General features: G+C 53.1%; 8 protein-coding genes across 8 annotated transcripts; 5 read left to right on the plus strand and 3 right to left on the minus strand.

Moving 5' to 3' along the window:
• Positions 1 to 82: 82 nt before the first annotated feature.
• ARB_06084 (uncharacterized protein) lies at positions 83 to 1,350 on the plus strand (the record flags this gene model as incomplete). The annotated part of the gene is made up of 2 exons (XM_003015727.1): positions 83 to 336; positions 417 to 1,350. The coding sequence occupies 2 exons, from the start codon at positions 83 to 85 to the stop codon at positions 1,348 to 1,350; spliced, it is 1,188 nt and encodes a 395-aa protein (XP_003015773.1).
• A 225-nt stretch (positions 1,351 to 1,575) lies between these two features.
• ARB_06085 (uncharacterized protein) lies at positions 1,576 to 2,841 on the minus strand (the record flags this gene model as incomplete). The annotated part of the gene is made up of 3 exons (XM_003015728.1): positions 1,576 to 1,858; positions 1,900 to 1,970; positions 2,152 to 2,841. 3 exons carry the CDS (start codon positions 2,839 to 2,841, stop codon positions 1,576 to 1,578), a joined length of 1,044 nt encoding a protein of 347 aa, XP_003015774.1.
• A 973-nt stretch (positions 2,842 to 3,814) lies between these two features.
• Positions 3,815 to 6,636, minus strand: ARB_06086 (uncharacterized protein; the record flags this gene model as incomplete). Its single annotated transcript, XM_003015729.1, has 2 exons — positions 3,815 to 5,220; positions 5,271 to 6,636. 2 exons carry the CDS (start codon positions 6,634 to 6,636, stop codon positions 3,815 to 3,817), a joined length of 2,772 nt encoding a protein of 923 aa, XP_003015775.1.
• Positions 6,637 to 7,362: 726 nt separating this feature from the next.
• On the plus strand, positions 7,363 to 8,527 carry ARB_06087 (uncharacterized protein; the record flags this gene model as incomplete). Its single annotated transcript, XM_003015730.1, has 4 exons — positions 7,363 to 7,385; positions 7,475 to 7,524; positions 7,610 to 7,786; positions 7,905 to 8,527. The coding sequence occupies 4 exons, from the start codon at positions 7,363 to 7,365 to the stop codon at positions 8,525 to 8,527; spliced, it is 873 nt and encodes a 290-aa protein (XP_003015776.1).
• Positions 8,528 to 8,604: 77 nt separating this feature from the next.
• ARB_06088 (uncharacterized protein) lies at positions 8,605 to 9,835 on the plus strand (the record flags this gene model as incomplete). The annotated part of the gene is made up of 2 exons (XM_003015731.1): positions 8,605 to 8,729; positions 8,812 to 9,835. 2 exons carry the CDS (start codon positions 8,605 to 8,607, stop codon positions 9,833 to 9,835), a joined length of 1,149 nt encoding a protein of 382 aa, XP_003015777.1.
• Positions 9,836 to 10,876: 1,041 nt separating this feature from the next.
• On the minus strand, positions 10,877 to 12,751 carry ARB_06089 (uncharacterized protein; the record flags this gene model as incomplete). The annotated part of the gene is made up of 4 exons (XM_003015732.1): positions 10,877 to 11,978; positions 12,021 to 12,249; positions 12,335 to 12,479; positions 12,539 to 12,751. 4 exons carry the CDS (start codon positions 12,749 to 12,751, stop codon positions 10,877 to 10,879), a joined length of 1,689 nt encoding a protein of 562 aa, XP_003015778.1.
• Positions 12,752 to 16,578: 3,827 nt separating this feature from the next.
• On the plus strand, positions 16,579 to 17,580 carry ARB_06090 (uncharacterized protein; the record flags this gene model as incomplete). The annotated part of the gene is made up of 2 exons (XM_003015733.1): positions 16,579 to 16,703; positions 16,800 to 17,580. The coding sequence occupies 2 exons, from the start codon at positions 16,579 to 16,581 to the stop codon at positions 17,578 to 17,580; spliced, it is 906 nt and encodes a 301-aa protein (XP_003015779.1).
• A 217-nt stretch (positions 17,581 to 17,797) lies between these two features.
• Positions 17,798 to 21,535, plus strand: ARB_06091 (PAP/25A associated domain family protein; the record flags this gene model as incomplete). Its single annotated transcript, XM_003015734.1, has 3 exons — positions 17,798 to 18,413; positions 18,529 to 18,831; positions 18,915 to 21,535. The coding sequence occupies 3 exons, from the start codon at positions 17,798 to 17,800 to the stop codon at positions 21,533 to 21,535; spliced, it is 3,540 nt and encodes a 1,179-aa protein (XP_003015780.1).
• Between the last annotated feature and the right edge of the window lie 210 nt (positions 21,536 to 21,745).

Raw genomic sequence — 21,745 nt, forward strand, 5'->3', positions numbered from 1 at the left:
GCGCAGCAGGGCAGACAGCTCCAGGCCCACGAGAACCGGCGAATCCAGCAATGTAACCAAACTTGAGGCTCTTTACGAGACCATGGGCGGATCAGCCTCCTTGGTGGATGTATATATTGTGTATATGGCTGGAGAGACGTCAGTTGTATGCAGATCGAAGGTGGAGGATGAGGGTGGGATGTTGCCTGCAGGAGGAGAAGTTAACGTTATTTACGTACGATCCAGAGGCTTGGCGGGACGATGGCCAGAAACGGCAACTTTTGACATCCTCACAAAGAACGCCGCAGCTGATACAAGCTCAAGGACCATACTTACAAGCTCACTATTTATCCAGCAGTACGTCTACGACTTGCGCAGCTATCTGAAGAACCAAGAGATAAGCTGAACACTTCAAAAAGCCATTACCACAAATCCAGAGCTCAAGAAATGCTACAATACACAGCCACGCCTGTAGAGGCAGCTCCGGCACCCGCAGCGGGACCGGCACCGACAAGGACAAACGCAGAGATCAACCTTTCAGTTCTCCGACGACACAACCCATCCATATCCTCCATCCTCTCCCTCGCCCAATACGCAGTCATCTACCACTTCAACGCAAGAACACAGCTATGGGAGAAGATCGGGGTGGAGGGGACACTATTTGTCTGCCAACTTACCCCAGGCGAACTAGGCGAGGACAGATACAGCGTGTTCCTACTAAACCGGCGAGGAATGAACAACTTCGACGTCAAGCTTTCAACCGGAGACGACATTGAGATCACGGAGGAGTACGTTATTTTGAAGGTGGACGAGGAAGACAATACCACTCCCCAGACACCCGAGAAAGGCGCAGTGATGACTTCGCCTGGAATAAAGGCAATGATATATGGAATTTGGATATTTTCGGAACCGCCTCCGAGCTCGACTGCGGATGCGAGGGCGCTGAATGCACAAGTTATTAAGGAATGCGCGGTATATGCGGGGGAGAGCAGGAAGGCTGCGGAGGAACGACTGGCTGCGGAAAGAAGGCAGGCTGCTGCGCAGGGTAGTTATTATCCTAGTGATACGGGTGATGGGGAAGGGTTACAGGGCGGAATACCCATGGGTAGACAGATTTCGCTCAAGGAGCTGTTTGGGCAGCAGAGAGCGCAGGATGATGAGTGGAGTGTCAAGGTGCACAGTCCGGGTGCCGAGAATGAAGGGCCGCAGCACACATCGTTCCCTCTGCCTCCTCATCAGCCTGCGCCTCCACTTCCCCAGCAACACGGAGGATGGAACCAGACAATGCCGTTCCCTTCGGGTGGGAATAATGTGTTGGGAGAACTATTTCGCAGCGCCAGCATGAATTACCAGACAGGAAATAACAGTTAGCCTTGAAAAGCACGTCTTTGATACCCGGTTGTTGCTTCTTGGTTTTTTACTTCTTGCATTATTAAAGGTGTTAGGGGCATAGCTCTATAGAATATATTTTTCTTTCCCACCACACAGTCTAACTATTTGTCTATTCCAGACTCCTGAACTATATCTCTAATAAACCGACCAACCTTCTTCGCCATAATCTCATTATGTCCTAGATGAAGTTATTAGCTCCTAGCACTACTCGGTTTCCCATTGTTGCCACTCACCTATACAGAACCCATGAACAACCCCATCCTCACACACCGTCAGAGTTGGAGCCGGGCCATCCTGTTGATCTCTTGTCTTGGACCGAATGATGTCTTCCCTAGTCGCCTCCGCTACCCAGTGGTCATTCCGACCAAAGTAGAAGATCATCTTCGTAAGCCTGTCTCCGGAGGCATGTGTAGGGCTGCTAAATCCCCATATCTCATCGTTCCACTTATCAGTGGATATCTCCCTCATTTCATCCGCTGCCATATGTCTGTGGGTTTCCATTAGTTAGGTATTATCAAAAATAAGTACCGGGAACATACAATGCCTGTCTGACCATATGAGCGTTTCTCAACATTGATACGGTCGTCTCGACTGCCTGCCTGCGAGGATTCCTCATGAACCGGCTTACGACGGCGTAGAGTAGCATCTCAGGCAGTACCAGGACAAGAAACCGTGCAAACAAGCTCACTAGAAGAGGCAGACATGGAATATACAGCAATTTCTATCCCAATTGCAATTAATTAGCATCGCCATGATGACTAGGTAGACCGGTAGACATACCGTAAGTATCCTCCCGTTAGGAGACTTCGCTATATCCACCACAGTAGGAAACAGCATGATACCGCCAATGATGTCGAGACCAAGTTCGTTGGCATCTCCATTCCCATTGGCATCACGGGTGGTCTGGATCTTCCTTTGGAGACCGGCCTTCTCCCTTCTGCGCCGCATGATTTCCATAGCCATGTATGCTCCCACCGAATGGCCCATGACAATAACATTCGCTCGAGGCTGTTCGTCCAATTTGCGCTCTCGCATAGCGGCGTCCTGCCATGCGTGAACGAAGGATTCTAAATCCCTCTCCATGAAGGATATTTGATCATTCAAGCTGTAGAGAGCTGTGGTGGCGGTTGAGTTGCCCTCTTCTCCTTGAGCGGGAACCTCGAAGCCTCCCAGGCTTCTTCCGCGGATGATATATGAGCCATTGCTATTGGAAGTGGCATTGACCTGGGATAACTCCGACGAGAGCAGAGAGAAGAAGAGATGGTAGTATGCTATTAAGCCTGGGTTGCCTGAGATGAAATATATCAGTGTCGTGGATGGGGAGAGGGAGCTGGTTCCCCCGCCCTGGCTTCCGGGGCTGACATGTGACAGGAAGGAATTGGGCGTGATATGAGGGTTGAGGTTGATGCTGATGCCGGGAGACATGCTGCGTGGCTTGAAGAGCTGGGTTCTGCGGAATATGCTTTTCATTCCAAGGTTCTCATGCGGTCAGCCATGCATGGCCCGTCAGTCGAGCAGCCAGCCGCGGCGTTTAACTATGCTGGACGTTGCAAACCCGGCGGGCAGTGGAGCCGCACCAAACTCAACCTCAACCTCAACCTCAACTCAACCCAGCACCACTCTACAACTGCACGAAGAAAGAAAGATATTCACAATAAAGGTCTCTATTATAACAATTGATCTGCCTTTTTTTACCCAGCAGCCAATTGAACAAAGCCGGCCCGGGTTCGAAATCCTGCATAACAAACAGCAAAGCGACTTCCGCCATTGAAACTGCCTGCCTACCAAATTCAAAGCCCATGCCTAACTATCAAATACCGTTCCATTCCCATCCGTTCCGTCCCATAGACAGGTAAACATACTCCATCACACCATCCCAGCCCATTCCCATCCCCGTTCCCAAACGATCTGAAGAACAAATTACAACACTCAATCGATCGGATAACAAAACAAGCAAGAAAGGAAAATGCACGCAAGCAGACAAGCTAGCTAAATGGACAGGCAAACGAACTGAACTGAACTCCAGGGCCGGAAAGGAGGGCCCGAGTGGGGGGTTTCTTCTTCTTCTCTCTCTTATTTACCGTACAGAATGGATGGGTGAGTGAGTGAATTATGGGAAGCTGAATGAAGCTGGCCCCGTGGGTCAGTTGACAGGTAGGAAAGATGCTGCGTAGAGAATAAAGGGGTAGGGAGTAAAGGATATTATATGGATCGAAACCGAAACCGAAACCGCAGTGGAGAGGGGAATATATTGGAGTTTTGGATGAGAAGTTCGTAAAGCTCGGTTTCGGGATCGGTCGGCCATTCGTGGGTATGTATGTATGTAATGCAGGTAGTCGCAGCAGAAACACCCCCTTTTATCACTCTATAGATCAACTTTTTTTTTTCAGAACTTTTCAGCATCTTCTTTTTGCTTCGTTTGAATTTTATTTGCATTCGCGTCTTAACTCGCTGTAGCTGTGGCTGCTACTGGCGTTGTCGCAGTTGTTGGAGTGGCACTGGCACTGGGAGTCTCGGGAAGATGCTCATTATGCTCCGTGCTATCTTGCGAATCACCTCCTCCGCTATCGGCTGAGCCAGTGTCAGCGTCACTGCCATCACTTATGGCTGCAGTAGCTGATGTTGGGGTGCCGTCAACTATTCCTGCACCGTCGGTATGTTTCTCCCCGGCTGGCTCCGGCTTTGACTCCGAATTGGAATCGGTGGAGTTCTCCTGACTCTGATTCTGACTCTTGAGCGCTATCCTTGTAGAGGGCGAGACATTCAGCGTAATTGCAATCTTCTTCCCAGCTGTCTGTGGCTCCTTTGAACCATCTTTCTCAGCTCCTTTGCCTTTCGAGCTCGGGTTGGGACTCGGGCTCGCACTTGGACTCCGTCCCTGGCCCTTTTTTGTTCGTAAACTGCCGTTTCCATTCCCATTACCACGCTGGAATAGTGGGGAGACGGAGTTGGATGGGTTGACCGAGTTGCGTCGCTTAGAGCCCGAGGAGAGCTTAATAAGTTCATCGTCGTCATCATCCTCTTCTCGACGACGCTTTTCAGAAAATGAGAAGCGCTCAATTTTCTGCTGCTGTTGCTGCTGCTCTTGACCTTGCTCTTGCTCCTGTAGCTGCGGTGTTTGCGCACTCGCTTCCTGCTCGTCCATGGCGTCGTCGTCATCATCGTCGTCGTCGGGGTAATCGACAAGCGGCTTGCTGGGGGTGCCATTGAGGGCGCCGGAGTTTGTATTTTCGGGCTTAACCTGTGATGAAAGTTTGGGCATGAGCTGCACAGTTCTGTGTCCGGAGCCTCTGCCACAAGAAGTAGCAGCCGCAGCCGCAGCCGCAGCCGCAGCAGCTACTTCGCCCTCCCAAGAGAAGAATCCTACCTCGTCTTCCTCATCGTCTGAGGTCTCAAAGTACTCCTCCTCCGCGGCGGTCAAGTCACGGACACCCATTGCACCCCAGCGTTGGGCGCCGCCGCTGATAATCATGCGTGTGGGCGTTGACGAGGCTTCGTCCTGGCTGAACACGGTGCTTGCTGCATCGCTGCTTTCGGCACCGGTGGCTGCGTTGGTTCCGTACCCTTGCATCTGGTCGTAACGCAGGATCAGGTTCTGGAAGGTATCTACGTAGGTGATGTTCTGGATCTTTTCGCGGTAACGTTCGACGACATGGCCGATGATGGGCTTGATGTTTTCGCGTTTGATGAATTCGAAGAGGTCGAGGCAGGCGGAGTTGAGGAGGTTGTCGCGGGGCATGGTTTCGTAGACGATGTTGAGGATGAGGTCGAAGGTGTTGTTGTGGGTGAGTTGGGCGTGGTAGAAGGTGTCGTGGAGGCTGACGAGGGTGCGGAAGAATTTCAATGCCACTGCAGCGGTTAGTGTGGACCATATTAGATTGGAATTCAGGCTGGCGTACTTAGTTTGAGGTGTTTCTGGGTGACGGTGAAGAGCTGGGCGACTCGCGGGATAAGGGATTCTTCGCGGATGAAGGAGCGGCTGCGGATGGGATGCTGGCGGACGAAGAAGGTAAGAATCTCGACTAGGTGAGCGAATAACGACACCTGCTGGAACGACAATCCGGAGACTATAATCACAGTCAGTATATCTATAGATATATATGTATGTGCAGGGATCGTACGGTCTTCTTGTTCGGCGAGGTGAGTTAGGGGAGCAAAGAGCCTCTTGGCCGAGCTGTCAAAGTGGTTCTGCATAAAAGCGTCAGCAACGGGGTGTGGTTGTATCTGAGCCTGGCCCTGGCCGCCCTGCTGGCCCTGACGCATCTTTACTACCTCTCCAGAGCGCAACTCTTGCATCTGCGGTTGTGGATCAAGCAAGACCTTGAGGGCGTCGGCCAGCTGGTTCTTGACGCCCAGGTCTGCCTCGGAATGCAGCAGGTCGATGAGGGTGTCGGTCAACGAGACCTTTTTGTCGGTAAAGGCCTTGAGCATGTATCCGCGCATGGTGATGGGGTCATGATCGAGCAGGACGACTAGGATATCGATGCCGGTAGTTCTGAGGGCGGGAGTAGGATGTTTGACGGCGAATGCAATGACTGAAAACAGGCCATGGTTGATGAGGTTTGCAAACAGGTTCCCGCGAGACTGGGCCTGGAGGTTCTTTGCAATGCTCATGCACTGGTGGAGGAACTGGACGGCGTCTTCACGTTTGCGAGCTTCGGCGGGCGGGGACTCGGGAGCGAAGAGGGAGAAGAGTTCGCAGAGGAAGGCGGTGTTGGTCTGCAGGTGCTGGACGATGTCGACCTGGTTGAAGAAGATGAGGGAGTTGAGGACGGAGAAAGTAGGGTCGTCGAGGATGCGGGCGAGGACTACGTCTTTGAGGTACTGCAGGCGCCAGGTGTGGCGTATCTTGCGCAGGATGATGGGATCTTTGATGGGGACTACTTCCTTGTAGCGGGAGCGGTCGTTGAGGTACTGGCGGTGGTTTGCCTTGTGGGTGGGGAAGTCCGGGTCGTACTCGAGGGCGCCGACGACGGCGGAGATGACGGGATCGGAGACGACCTGTTCGATGATGGTGTTGTCGTTGAGCAGGATGAGGGCCTTCATGATGTTGCAGAGGCGGTGGAGGTCTGCGAGCCCCTCGAGGTCTTCGGCGACGGCGACCAGGGGAAGCAGCTTGAGGATGTACTGCTCCTGGATGACGAAGCGGGCGATGGCGTCTCTACCTGGCTGGGTAGCACTGGCGCCTACGATGAGGTGTTCGATCTCTGCGAGGTTTGTGAGGTCTGGCGGCGGGAGCATGATGGCGCTGGGGAGGCCGTCCATGGCGTCTTCGGACAGCGAGTCGTCTTCCACAGTTCAGTATAAGTCCATACACACAGGGAGGGTAAAGAGCAAACGTACCAGCCCCGAGGGGAGCGAGATTCTGCTGAACATGGCGCACGAAATCCCTACTCTAGAGCGTCAGCTGTCGCGTGTCCTTTGGATATATGTATGTCTGGTGTCTGCCTGATAGCGAGAACGAAGGAGTCAAAGTCCGCACCATATCACTCCGCAGCCCTCTGCCTCCTGGAAGCTCAGCGCCATGTCTGTCCCGTTCTGCTCGGTCCATACTATCAGTGTTTCTACAGCAGTCAGTCCAGGGTCTATCGTAGCAACAGGAGTAAAAGGCCTACCCTGCTGCTTCTGGTATCCGTCCTCGCGCGAGATGCGAGTCTCCAGCAGCATGCGATCCGGCTGGTCCTCCGACTGCACCAGTATCTTCGGCTCATCCTGTGCACGTCAGCATCGCTTTCCCTGTCTCTTGTTCGTTATCTGTAAGGGCAAAAGAGGTACACACGTCTGTGATCTGGCCGGTGCAGAAGCCCGTCCCCCGGTCGAACCAGTCGTTGTTCCGCAGCTCGTAGACCTTGACTCTCTTGCGGTCGTTCAGCGGCGGCACCGGGAACGACATGGCCATGGCCGCTGCAGGAGGAGCGCTGCCCTCCGTGAGTCTCTCGCGTCTGCCTGTCTGTCTGTTCTGTCTGTTTCCTGTGGGTGTCTCTTGCGGTGATGCCAGCCAGCGATGCTGCAGGGTGAGTTGAGTGCGGTGGGCGTTGGGCGACGCGCAAAACTCTGCCTCGGCTGGCGCAAGCGCGGTGCGGCGGGAAGGGCGTCTAAGCAGGGAGAAGAAGAAAGGAGACGCAGGCGAGGAAGCAGTCGACGGCCTCCAGGGTGCGTTTTATGACGGAGGATGTCGCGGTGACGGCGGCGGGAGTGGAGGGTCGAGGGTCGAGATGCTGCTGGTGAGAAGTTCAAGTGGTGCAAGTTGAAGATGACGAAGAAGAGAAGAAGAAGAAGCCAAGGGAGGAAGACGAAGACGAGGCCAGCCAGCAAGGGACGGCCACGCGACGGCGAGCTGCAGGGCTAGTCAGGGAAGATGCAGGCAGAGAAGAAGAAGAGAAGAAGAAGAAGAAGAAGAAGAAGACAGAAGATGGTGAAGACGAAGGTCGAGACGTCGAGATGGCGCTTTTGGTGACGCTGGCGGAGTCGCTAGCAGGACGAGGACGAGGACTAGGACTCTACGACTATTCTACGACTATTCTACTATTAAGAGAGAAGAGAAGAAGAAGAAAAAGAAGAAGAAGAGAAGAGAAGCTCTTGCTGGAGTCTTCAGTCTCTCGAGTCTCTTCTTCTTCTCTTCGTCTTCACTGCTGGTTTCTTCTCTTCTTCTCCTCCCACTGACTCTTCCACCTACTGCTCTTCTTCTGCCTGCCATCGACTGCTCTCTCTTCCTCTCTCCCTCAGCTTCATCTTCTCTTCTTCTTCTCTTCTTCCTTTTCTTCTTCTTCAACTTTACTTTTTCTTCTTTTTTACCTTTTTTTACTTTTTTTCTGGCTTTTTTTCTTTTTTTCGCCGTCGATTTTTCTATCACTCGCAGGCGCTGGACTCTCGGACTTCAAGATATCAAACAGACAGACAGACAGACCAAGACGCAGACGCAGACGAAGACGAAGACGAAGACGAAGACGAAGAGAGACCTCGTATCCCTCTCTGCGGCCTCTTCAGCGACAGCCTTGACTCGCTAGCCAGCCTCGAGCAGACGACTTCTGGGAGTTTTGCGTCTGCTTCTGCCTATAAAGCTCCCTCGCCCGCCGCCACCACCACCACCACCAACATCTACACCCTCGATATATCACTGTATATCACTACTATATCACTATATATTAATATATAATAGTCAATATGGCTGAAGACACGATTGAGTCTGCGCGGTCGACGCCGTCAGAGGGAGCGTCGACTACCCGGCCGCTGATGAAGAGCGCCGATGCCTCTGTCCAGCCAGTGGCCGCTGATGCAGAGACCGACAGCGACAGCGAGAAGAAGAGCTACTTTGCCTACTTTCGCACTCGCCAGTTCTACATCGTCCTGCTCCTGGGGTATGACTATATCTATATATCTATATATCCAGAAAAAAAAAAAAAAAAAAAAAAAAAAAAGAGAGAAAGACTGACAAGATAGCCAAATTCTCGCGCTCTGCATCACGGCGACCAACACCTTCTCGGGCCTGCTCTCGTCCGCAGGAACCTCCATCCCGGCCTTCCAGACGCTCTTCAACTACGTCCTGCTCACCCTCGTCTACACCTCCTTCACGCTCTACCGCTACGGCGCCCGCAAGTGGTGGTCGCAGCTCGTCCTGCGCGACTGGTGGAAGTACCTCATCTTCGCCTTCTGCGACGTCCAGGGGAACTACTTCATCGTGCTCGCATACCGCTACACCACCATCCTCAGCGCCCAGCTCATCAACTTCTGGGCCATCGTCATGGTCGTCCTCATCTCCTTCACCCTGCTGCGCGTCCGCTATCACTGGGCCCAGTACGCGGGCATCCTCGTCTGCATCGGCGGCATGGGCGTGCTCTTCGGCTCAGACCATATCACGGGCGCCAACAGCGGCGGGCCAGACAAGTCTCGCGGCGACCTGATCAAGGGAGACCTGTTTGCCCTGCTTGGAGCTACCTTTTACGGCCTCACAAATGTCGCAGAGGAGTACCTGGTTAGCAAGCGGCCGATGTACGAGGTGCTCGGCCAGCTGGGCATGTACGCCACCGTCATCATGGGCGTGCAGGCGGCCATCTTCGACCGGGCCTCGTTCCAGCAGGCGGTCTGGAACGGCGCGGTGGCGGGATACCTGGTCGGGTATACGCTGTGTCTCTTCCTGTTCTACAGCCTGGCGCCGTTGCTCTTCCGCCTGGCCAGCGCGGCGTTTTTCAACATCTCCCTGCTCACCAGCAACTTCTGGGGCGTCGTGATCGGGGTCAAGGTCTTTGGCCTGCGCATCCACTTCCTCTACCCCATCGCCTTTGTGCTCATCATCATCGGCCAGTTTGTCTACTATCTCGGCAGACAGGTGCTCGGCGAGGCCATGAAGCCCTGGCTGGGCGAGAACCAGGAGCAAGGTGTCATCGGCATAGGCACTGCCAGGAGGAGGAGGAGAGATCATGGCACCAATGATGCTACTGCTGCCAGCGCTGACTCTAATGTCTAATGATCCATACATACATACATCTCGGTACATATACGGAGTATACGGAGTATATCTTCACCATCTTCACCATCATATATATCATGACTGTCATGAGTTTGGATACTTACTACATAGCTAATACAAAAAAAGTCATTTCGTTCATTCGTTCAGTCATTTCCCTCCAACCGCAAGGCTGACAGGGCAGACCTGTAACCGAGAAGAAGCAAGACAGCAGACTCGCTTGCAAGTAACAAATTGAACCTCCCGTCCCGTCCCGTCCGTTAGCTAGCCAAAAGAATAAAAAGAAAGGAGAAGCCATCGGGTATTTATTACAACTTAGCACACTGCACACGAGTCAGATGAAGTGAAATGCATTAAAGAGTAAACAGAAGAACGAAAAGGAAAAAAACTCCGGAATGATAAGAAGAGAAGAACGAGAAAGAAGAAAAAGCAGTCCAATTCCCAGGCTTTCCAGCCAGCCAGCGTAGACAAGTCGAAGTTGCGCCTGTCTTTTATCTATGGCCCTCACCACCAGCATCCGCATCCTCAACCGCACCCAGGCAAGAACACACACAATCAACACCAGAAAGATAGACAAAAAATCAAAAAGACAGACAAGCAGCAAGAGAGAAACAAGAGAAACATTCCAGGCCGATCCCTTCAACCCTCCTTTCCGATGACAGTATATAAACCCCAACAGACAGACAGACAGACAGACAGACAGATGAAGCAACCAAGAACGGTAAATGGCGGATTAAAGCGTTGAGTGGACTCCTTTGCATCCCCTTGAAGTTGAACGAGACGAGATAGTAACCAAGAAGAAGGGGAATGGGGGAATGGGCGAATGGGGGGATAGATAGACGGACCAGAAATGAACCGAAAGAAGCGACAGCAAAAAAAAAGCAACCTATTAGTTGAAAACCAGCGAGTAACAAGCAACCGACGACCAACTACCGACCAACAACCAACAACCAAACCGCTGCCTTGGGAATCAGGCAGTATAAGCAGTAGAGGAAAAATGAATGAATGACGACAGGACGTAAAAATGGTGTGTGCAGTAGATCATCCCCAGACAGAAGCCTGGACGCCGAGCTGGTTCTTGCCTCGCCATCCCCAGCCCAGTCCGACGGTGGGGGAGGACTCCTTCATCGACTGGCTGGTGCTGTTGTTCCCCGATGCAGATCTGCTGGTTGCTGCCGCGGAGCTCGATTGGGTTGCACTGCCGGCTCCCGCGTCCGTGCCGGTGCCGTTCCCGCTGCCGTTGTTGCCGTTGCTGCCGTTGTTGGCGCCGCCGGTAGCACTGGTGGCGGCGGCGGCAGTGGTGCTACTGCCGATTCCGCCGTCTTCGTTGGGCGAGAAGCCGTAGCTAAGCGGCGAAGGGAGAGGAGTGGTGGAACGCAAGCTGAGAGATGGGTTGGGGCTCTGGTTAGTTGGTGGTTGCTGCTGTTGTTGTTGCTGCTGAGGTTGATGCTGCTGCTGAGACTGCTGCTGCTGCTGCTGCTGCTGCTGCGGTTGGGCAGGACGAGAGCCAATGGGACCTACGCGGGATGGGGAGGAGTCAGTCGTTCCCTTGCCAGTGGGGGAAGAGGTGGGTGGCTGGCTAGGTTCAAAGACACCACCGTACGTCGTCGTCGTCGCCGCCGAGCCCGGGTTGGTGTTGGAGGGCGGAGAGGCCGTTGAGGGAGGCGAGCGCGTGCGAGGAGCTACCGAGCACGGCACGTTGGCTCCCGATGTGGCTTGCTGGGTCTGGCTGTCGGCATGGGGCTGGCCGCCGAGAAAGGGGTCGACGCCTCGGGGTGAGGCTCCGCGGCCGCCGCTGGGGAGGCCTGTCGTCGGGGTGCCGGCGGCCTGCGAGTGGGAGTCGTCGCCCGGACCGGCACTGGGGGTCTGGAGGGCGGAGTCGTTGCCGTACAGAGCACGGTGCTGGCGGGCAATCAAGTCACGGCGGCTCTCTTCGGTCATGGCCGCTGGGCTCATGGATCGGTCGGATTTGTCCCCTGAGATGTCGGCGAGAAGGCCTTTTTTCCCGTCGAAAACAAAGCCAAGGAAAACAAAGATAAGTACAAATCCATATAAAAGCAATATACAAAAAAAAGGGAATAAAATAAAGTGAAGAAGAAGAAGAAGAAGAAGTAGGTCCGAGATGTAAGGGTTGGTTGGATAGCTTCGCAGCCGTGTGGGAATGAAGGTATGATAACAGTATCACGTACTTCGATTGTATTGCTGTTCTTGGTGGTAGTTGCGTAGCTCTCTCTCGCGCTGGGCAGCCAGTCGACGCTTTGCCTGGATCATCTGTTCGGTCTCGTTCGGACGGCCCTGGAAGCGTTGAGCGGCGTAGAAGCCCTGCAGGTTCGAGGCCGAGTGCGGACGCATGGCATCGTAGTCGCCAATTGAATGGTGACGGGACGCTGCCATTGGGCCCATAGCACGGGGATCTAGACAGCCAACGCAGATTCATCATTAGCAACCAACACAACCAACTGCCAGCCATCCTCGATCCGACCTCAGGCACAGACATACCGGTGAAATCATAAGGTCGACCCATCATCATCGGCATCGAGTCCCGACGAGGCAGACCTCCAAAGGTCTTCCCGCTTTTGGACAGGTTATCGATGGCTCGCTCCACCTCTTCATGGTTCAACCCGTCACAGTTAGCATCGTCGTTCTATCATCAGCCCTTTTTTGGCCGAGATCAACATATATATATATATTATCTATCCATACCATCGAATTGAGAGGCAAAGGCGTTGGACTCGGGTTCTCTCTGGACGGTCGAGCTAGTGCCTGTATTTCCCCCACCACCAATTGAATCAGCCTCAGCCCGTTGCAAGTTGTCTTCAGAGTTGCTGTTGTGGTAGAAAGAGGTGGCTGTCTATACCTGAGCGTGAAGGGGGCGCCGACGCTTCCCACGAGGCCTGGCGCATGGGAGCCTGCCATCCCTGGGGTTCGTAGTATGCCATGATCAGCGTCAACGTAGGTGGTTGTGGTCTTTATGCGAGTGTCTTCTTGACTTGGTGGTGCCGCGAGGGGAGAAAATCGAGTTTGTTCCAGCGCAACTTTTTTTCTTGCTTATAAATTTCCGGAATCCGCAGGGAGAAAAGAAAAAAAGGACGACCGACGAAACGACGCAGGAGGGAAGAAATAATAATAATAAAAAAAAAGAAGAAAACTGCAGCAAGAGACGCCGTTAGTTAGAAGGGGAGCACTCGGGATTCAGGGGACGTTTGCTCTCTCGACCAGGGACAGCGGTTCTGTAACCAAGGTTCCAGCGCAGCTTTAAGCTTCCACTGCCGCAGCTGAGGGCGACGTCCAGTGAAGACGAAGAAGAGTTGAAGCAGGAGAATCAATTGTAGAAGAAGACGGCCAGCAAGTCACTCACCCGACGACGACGACCCCGTCTTACAAACAAAAAGGAAAGAAAGGGTACCTGGGCTACCTGGGGCCTCGCAAGCCCATGGGGGATCCGGCTGGGAGAACTGCGGCGAAGGAGTCCCTTTTTTTTTTTTGGTCTGCTCTTCGACGGAGCGAACGGGAAGCGAGGGGGACGCAAGGAGGCAGACGAGGACGGAGACGGACGAGCGAGACGCAGCGAGGAGGGGCTTTCTGGGGGGGCGCAGAGACGGCAGAGACGAAGACGACGCTGAAGAGACGCTGAGGCAAGAGAAGGTCGAGGATGAAGCAGGAAGAGAGAGAAAAGGGAGAGAGAAAGAGAAAAAAAATTCGTGAGGAGGAAAAAAAAACGACTAGAAAATGCGGCAAACGGTCGGACAGAGGGTGGTGTATTGTAATTACGAGAGTTACGCCGCAGAAGTGACAGCTGGGCCCCGCGCGGAGGGAGGTGCGGTTACCATACGATACGACTACTGAAACGACCTAGGGGGAAAGGCCGCGACATTGGATGGAGTTGTAGATAACTTGATAGACGGACAGGAGACAGCACAGTAATTAAGCCGAGGAGAGGAGAAGACGGCAGGACGAGTTAAGTACTGGGCAGTGTGGAAAAAGGCAGAGCCAGAGACAGGGGAAGAGTTGCACAGACACAGCTACGGCAGAGTACGAGGACGGAGTACAGCATCGCAGGACAAGACAGCCGAACCATGGGACGGCGAAGACGGCGAGGACGATGACAGGAGAAAAAGGTCGACAAGTCCGCGCAGATGATCTCCAGCCCTACCTCAGCCAGGTCGATCAGATATCAGAGATCCGGAGGGGGGTTAGAGCGTTGCTGGTTACATCTTGCCTGTCAGAGGGCCATGAAGCAGAAGACGCCGAGAAGATGCTTGACATGCAGGTTAGGAACACCGTAAAGAAAAAAGTGACCTGCTCTAGCCGGCTGCAAGGAGGGGCCTGGCTCGCCGTGGCCTGGCTGTTGTTGCAGGCCGTCATTCCAGCGCCTTTCCAGAAGCCAGCTCGCATCACACATATGTCAGTGGCCGCACAGCAGCTAGCTGCTCGGACTGTGACATGATCGAATGGCGTCTTGGGAGGTCCACTGGATGAGGTAGACGGACTGCGAGCATGGCCGGAGATAGCCTCGACCTTGGAGGCCGGACGGAGCGTGGCAGGGATGGAGATATCAAATTTCCTCCCACGGTGGTGTAAGTAACTAAGTAAGGGCTGAAGGTTAGAGAGCATAAAAGTCGACGATGCGGAGAACACCCGTATAGTTAAATAGTAACTAGCTAGTCAACGGCCCTTTAAGTTCGCCGTTTATCACTATCTTAAGGTCAGCTTTGGTATATAAAAAGGGCAAGTCCATATATTCATACATATAGACAGACAGACAGAGACAGACAAGCCTGAGGATAGTCCTTCGGGTCACCAGTTAGTAGCGGCTGATCGACCATGAAGATGATGTGCATCACGCCAGCCGAACCGGCTCAGCAGTAACCTTCTAACTTGGGAGTCAAGCAGATGAATACGAGACGAGATAGCCGTGGTAGCCAGAGGGGAAAAAAAAAAAAGACATCAGTCATAAATGCAACCCTCTCTTGTTAGTGTTGACTGAGTTAACGAATCCCAGATATAGGCCATGGATGGGCTCGCTAGCCATCACGATGTGCATACTTTTCTCTGCCAGAGGGTGTGCGTGTGCGTGCCTGTATACCATGGGCTGCCATGTGAGAGAAGCTTCTGTTTGCATTTGATATAACCACGGAGCAGGTAGATATCACTCGGGATGCAGCGGTTGGGAAGACCATCCATGCTCTCTTTCCCCCCTTTTTACTGTCACCCTTTCCCCATCTTCCTTGCCCATTTCCCTATCTTCAGTCTTCACTCTCTTATCTTCCTTGCAATGGTTCGTCCTGCTCGGGAGTGTACCCTGGTAGCTACTCCACTGGAGGAGGTCGGGAGAGACATCCGCCGTCCTGATCATGAATATCATGGAGAGCAAGCCAGAGGGTACTCTGTCGCTCTCTACTCCAGTTGGTTCCTCAGTTGGGTCCGCAGTATGTATGAATGCAAGTCAGTATATCGTTTCCGGCCAGGCTAAGGGAACCGGCTGGCCATCCGCTCTTTGTCTGATCGGCTAGTTTTACCTCCTTCTGCTCCTCCCGATAGGAACATGTATGAGGTCTAAAGACAAAAATATATGTAAGTGCTTACTTATATGGGGCTGACCGAGTAGTCCTGGTGCTATTTTGGGCCACTGCCATGGTCACGGCATGACTTTCTTTCGCATTATATTGCCTCGTGGCGCGGGGTGAAGATAGTTTATATTGTCTCGATTCCTTGAATGAAGGTTAGTTTAAGTTGATTTGTCTTGTTTGGCCAGTTAGTTAGTGTGTATCGATACCGCGTGGACGGAGTGTACAGGGATACCTCCTTCGACATAAATTTAAATAATGGCCCCGGTGGGCTGTCCTCTCACAGAAGTACCTAAGTATACTACTGTACAGGACATCCCTCCCGCCTACCCCGGGCCCAAAGCCATGATTCTTTGTCCTGTGTATGGTCAACCGGGTAATTTTGGAATGCTTGGACCGGCCGGAAAATAAGGTTATCCTCCTTTTCCTTCTTACTATCTGCGTTATAACTGGCCCGGCTAGATGCATTGTCCATATAATAATAATAATAGGGGAGGGAGGGGGGACTCCATATAGTAGAGTTGTATAGTCAAATTCTGGCCCGGCGTTTTACCATGGTGATCAACCGCAGAGGGCAAGCAGGCAGTCTTGAGAAAGCCCGACAAGACGACCGGAAGAAAGGGAGCAAGTTCTCGAAGAAAGAGGAGAAAAAGTCCGGGGTAACTAAAAAAAGGGAGAGGAGAGGGAGTCTGAGGCTGATGCAAGACGAGCCAACCCAGCCAGCCAGCCAACCGTCGAGCCATCGAGCCAGGATTGAGACCGGTGCTCCGTAATCTCCCATGTCTTAATCAACAACGCCGGTGGAACTTGTCTCTTGCATATCTCTTGTCCAGCACGAAAAAAGGGGGCCCAGGCCAGCTTAAGTAGATAGTTATAGAGCCGATCCAGCATCTGTCCGACGCTGAGCAGCAGCACACATAGGCAGAGAGGGCCGGGCGAAGCCTCCGAGGGCTACCATCGAGCAGGAGGCGCACATAGTACAGGGAAGCAAACTTCGTCTCGTTTCTTTTTCTGCTGTAAAAGCAGTTTAGTCTCCCTGGTACATCCCTGGGCCTCGTCCTCTGCCCTACGTCTGTCTGGCTGTCCATCCTCCTGTCTGTCTCTTCCTGTAGGCGCCTGTCCTGTCCTGTCTCTGGCTGTCGTCTCGTCTCGGCAATAGGGATGTGCGAACGTAGCATGGCGGGCTCCAGGCATGACTCTCGACCAAGGCCATCACACGATCGAGCAGGCCTCATGCGTCTCTCGCCGTCACTGCTGCTGCTGCTGCTGCTCGTCTTATCGACCCTCCGCTCCGTCTTATCGTAGTTCTCCTGTAGTCTTTTTCTCTGCTCCGTCGACGGTCTCTGGTAGCTAACTCTCTGCCCGTCAAAGGGTCCATCGTAGTTTGACGTTTGCAGCCACTGCACCTCCACATTAACCCGTTCCTCCCCTTCCGCTCTCCCTCTCTGCCTCTCTTCCGTCTTCTCTCAAACCGCATCTGTCCGTCTCATCTCCATCTCCATCTCCATCTCCATCACCATCATCATCACCGTTGCTGTCGTGTCGTCGTCGTCGTCGTCGTCGTCGCTGTCTTTCTGTGTCGTGCGTGGGCCTGAGGTTGACCTTCTACGGCCGCCCACTGCGACCAGCCCCGAAGCCCCCTCCCAAACTCGCTCGACCTTCCTGGAACTTTCACTCCGTCGACTTTCATTCCGCAACTTCAACCTTTCTTCAACTTCCACCCAGCGCTCCACGACCAGCCCAGCTGCTGCATCCTCTTCACGCCCCGTCCTCGACGCCGTCTCCCTGCCAGCACAAAGACCGCCGTCGTCTCGCTCGCGGCTGCTCCTCGCTGTCCTGCCTCCCGGGGCTCGATTGACTGCAAGTCTAGGTGTTTTGGCATTGGCCGCCGGTCTCTTCTCTGCTGCTCACTGCGTTGCGTCTACCTGCATCCTTCTACGACCGCCTCTCTCTCTCTCTCTCTACGCTTGCTCCTGGGCTGCTGAGAATCCTCCTCTACCAGTGGTGCTTCGCCTGCTGCTCTCGTGTTGCCGATTGGGTTGGCTCTCTCGCCTCGAGTCTCCAGCTGCTTACACGCCGTTGAAAGAGGACGGACGCCCTTTCGCCCTTCCTGATATCCCCCCCCTCCCCAAGCCATCTCTTTTCCTACGTGTCCTGTCTCCATCTACCGTCTACTAGACACTCCAGTTTTGGCTGGCAGGAGGCTCTTTGGCTTTGCTTGCTCGCTGCAAACAAGATTCTTCGCCTCCCTTTTTGACCCACGTTCTCCAAATCCCGGGAAAAGGCAACGGAGAAAATTATATATACAACCAGCCAGCCCGCCCTTACGACTTGGTCCATTCCTGACAGACAGGAACAGCCCCATCGAGGAGGAAACTCGGACGTCGGCTGCTTCATGGGAGCAGGTGTCAATGGGCATGTCGCATCTTTACACAGCAAGGGTGACGTCTCCCCGGTAGCGTCAGATCGGTCTCCCGCCATGGCCTGGGCTGTGCCGACTGAGATCCCTAACTACCAGCCCCCTTTCCGACCTACCCTCCCCGCACAACAGTCTAGCTCTCTCCCGTCTACTCCTTACCAACTCCCTCGTGACCTCTCTTTCCGATCCAGATCCCCTTCACCACACCGCGGCAGTATATCTCCCAGATCTGCGCATTCCGAGTTCAACCATACCCTGCCCGCCGTCCGGAAAGAATATGGCGGGGGCTGCAAGTATGAGACGGGCATGGCCCATTTCAGAAGACGGATGCCATACTCCCTTGGCAGTGACATGCTCCCGGACGAGCCTGGACCGCTAAAGGAGAAGCTTGAGCCCGAAAAGGAGGTAAAGCTGAGTAGGGACATCAAGGAACTCTACCAGAAGCTATTACCGTCTCCAGAAAGCGAAGAGAGAAGGGTGAAGTTTGTGCGGAAGCTCGAAAAGCTGTTGGACACTCAATGGCCTGGCAACGAGATAAAGGTCAATGTTTTTGGCTCTTCAGGGAACAAACTTTGCACAAGCGATTCTGATGGTACGTTAACTATCCACACTCTCTCTATATTTGTCGAATGGCAAACTGATTTACTTGGTAGTCGATATATGCATAACGACACCGTCGAAATGTTTCGAACCAGTCTGTGTTCTAGCCGACTTTTTGGCCAAGAGTGAGCGCTCCTCCTTATTCTACTCTTCTTCAAAAAGGCCTTTCTTCGCTAATTCTTCGTTTACAGGCGGAATGGAACGAGTTGTCTGTGTGTCACACGCAAAGGTTCCTATTGTAAAAATATGGGATCCAGAACTGCAGGTGGCTTGTGATATGAACGTCAACAACACACTAGCACTCGAGAACACGCGCATGATTAAGACATACGTCGAGCTCGATGACCGAATTCGGCCGTTGGCAATGCTAGTGAAACATTGGACCAAACGGCGCATCCTTAATGATGCTGGTATGACTCTCCCGCGATGCTTTAGCTTTCCTTCCCCTATTCTCTCTTATGTTCACACACTAAATTTTTCAACAACCATGCAGCGCTTGGAGGCACACTTAGCTCATACACCTGGATATGTCTCATTATCAACTTCCTACAAACACGAATACCGCCCATCGTACCGAGCCTCCAGAAACGGGTTGCCCAGTCAGAAGGTTCAACAGATGGCTCTTCCATCACCTCTACCACATCATGTAACTCCACATATTCCTCGTTCGATGATGATGTCGAAAAGCTCGGCGGGTTCGGTGACGATAACAAGTCGACACTAGGCGAGCTATTGTTTCAATTCTTCCGCTACTATGCCCACGAGGTTGACTACGAGAAGAATGTCATGTCGGTTCGCCATGGAAAACTAATATCGAAGGAAGAGAAAGGGTGGCATCTTCTACAAAACAACCGTTTATGTGTCGAGGAACCGTTCAACACTTCAAGGAATCTAGGCAATACCGCTGACGATACATCTTTCCGTGGTCTCCATCAGGAGCTAAGAAGAGCTTTCAAGGCAATCTCCGAAGGCAATCTGGATGAATGCTGTGAGCAGTACGAATACCCACCAGAGGAAGAACGAGTCTGGGAGCGTCCAGCACCCCAACCGCGACCCGTGATCACCCCCATGCCACCAGCCCATTCAAATACCCGTGGAGGCAGAGGTGGAGGAAGGGGAGGACGGAATCAAAATCACTACAACAACCGTGGATCGCATGGAGGCCGACGGGCATCCAGTGCTGCCAACAGATCAAATATGGCTCGGCACCAAAATGCGGCCTTTGCTGCGGAAATTGCCTTGCAGGCGCAACAGGCGCAACATGCACAATACTTACTGCACGATCATCTCTACCAACAGATTCAGATCCTCCAGGCACAGGAACAGGAATTGCGCATGAAGCAAGCTATGATAAGCAGTCGCGGCAACGCCTCGTTACTGCGCCAACAATACATCCAATTCCCGATGCTCCCCCAGCAGGACAGCGGTTCGCCCGACGAAAACTCCCAAAATCGAGCAAACATTATGCATGGCCAGGGACCTCTTACAACAACCCCTGTCCGACAGAACATCTTTTTCAGCCCTTCCTTTGTTACCCCCGTCAACGTTGCAGCACCACAGCCACAACCACAACAACCTCCATCAAATACGACAAATCCCCCCTCCCCATCTCCATCTACCGTGACACCAGATACCCGCCGAAACCACCGACGGTCATCAATCACTAATAGCTCTCCGCGAAGTAGTCTAAGGGCCCAGTCTCAGCCTGCCCGGCCAATATCAGCCTGTGTACCAAACAACTTTAGCACGTTCTACGCAACTGCCATGGCCCAACCAGAAGCACAATATGTCCAGCAGCAGAGTGCCCGACAGTCACCGGATTCGCCTCAACGCACTCCAACAGAAAAGGACTACGGCTTCCCTGCCACAGGACCGTACTTCGTGAAAACAGGCCCAGTTGACGAAAATGGTATCTCGCCAGAATACATAAGTTACTATGTTGGGGACTCACCCCAGACTCAAGGTACTTATGGTCGGCGTTCCATGGCATCATCGTATCCAGGTCACGCTGGACTTGCCATTCGCAATACCGGGCTGTATAATATATTTTATACCCCGACGGAATACCGACCCATTCCAATGCCAACCTTTGACCAGTCAAATATACCCCTGGAACAGCTGGATCACATGAACGTCCACACTCGAGTACCTCAGCAGCAACACTATCATCAGCAAGCTACACAGCCAAAGACTCAATCAGGCCAGGGTCCATTGATAATTGACGGGTCCATCCCTGCGAACGACTTCCGTCGCCAATCTACCCAAGATGAGCATAGCGAACAGTTCTTCACCCCGCAGCATTCGTCCGTTCACAGTCAACGAACGTCTCGACAAGATACGCCGAACAACGGGTCTAGAGAACCATCTCCAACGGAGCAATTAGTTTATGACGAGGCTGATTCTGTTTTCAGCACGCCGCATCATGAGGCCCAACAGCATCATCCACAACTTAATGGATGGACGCAGAACATCAGAACTAGCAACAAGCCCGCCATCAATGGCCACATTGGCAGACTAGAAACATTGTCAGAGCAATTGCAGCGCTTCCAGCTTTCCGATCCAGCATACTTGCCTCATGTGGATACAAGTCATCTCGTCAAAGAAAATGGCATTCATACCCACGAACAGCACCACCACGCCAATGGGAGCGGAAATGGCAATGGAAATGGAAACGGAGTGCATCATGCGCCCGTACAATCGCAAAAGCCAGCCACGAATCCAAAGGCTGCCCCTGCCAAAGAAAGCGGGCGCGGCTCTTCCCCCACCGTGAAACGGCGTGGTAACGGCCCTGGAGCTGACACAGAGCACCACCCGAATGGCGTATCGCAAAAGCAAAAACCAAGATGGCATTCCGTTAGCGGTATATCCTCCTCGGCCATCCCTAATGCTCCCGAGAGTAGGGAAGCTCCGAAGCCCAACGGCGTTCACACGAACATGAAACCTGTTTCGAATGGCGGCGGTCACGACCACGCCTCCACTTCCAATACCAACAACAGTGGCAACAGAGGCTGGCAAACCACGACAACCAAAAAGAAGAACAAGAAGGGGGCAAATAAACCGGCAACTGGAGCAGAACCGCTTCCTGCCGACGAATCGCTAAGAAAAGGCGGCTGAAGGAACCAGTTTCTTTCGTTCCGTCTTGTCTCTCTGTAAAAAGAACCAAAAAGCATATATTTCGGGTTATTTGATTCCGGGATATAGGTATGATGTTCGTTCCTATCGATGGGAATATGCTCTGGGCTCAACACATGGAGCAATCTATGACTCCCTGGAGAGAGTAGCTTGACCTTCACAGCTTCAGTCTGTCGCGGCTTTATCTAGCAT

The sequence above is a fragment of the Trichophyton benhamiae genome (genome assembly GCF_000151125.1).
Source record: "Trichophyton benhamiae CBS 112371 chromosome Unknown Abenha-G-c-322p01.r1, whole genome shotgun sequence".
Taxonomy (NCBI): domain Eukaryota; kingdom Fungi; phylum Ascomycota; class Eurotiomycetes; order Onygenales; family Arthrodermataceae; genus Trichophyton; species Trichophyton benhamiae.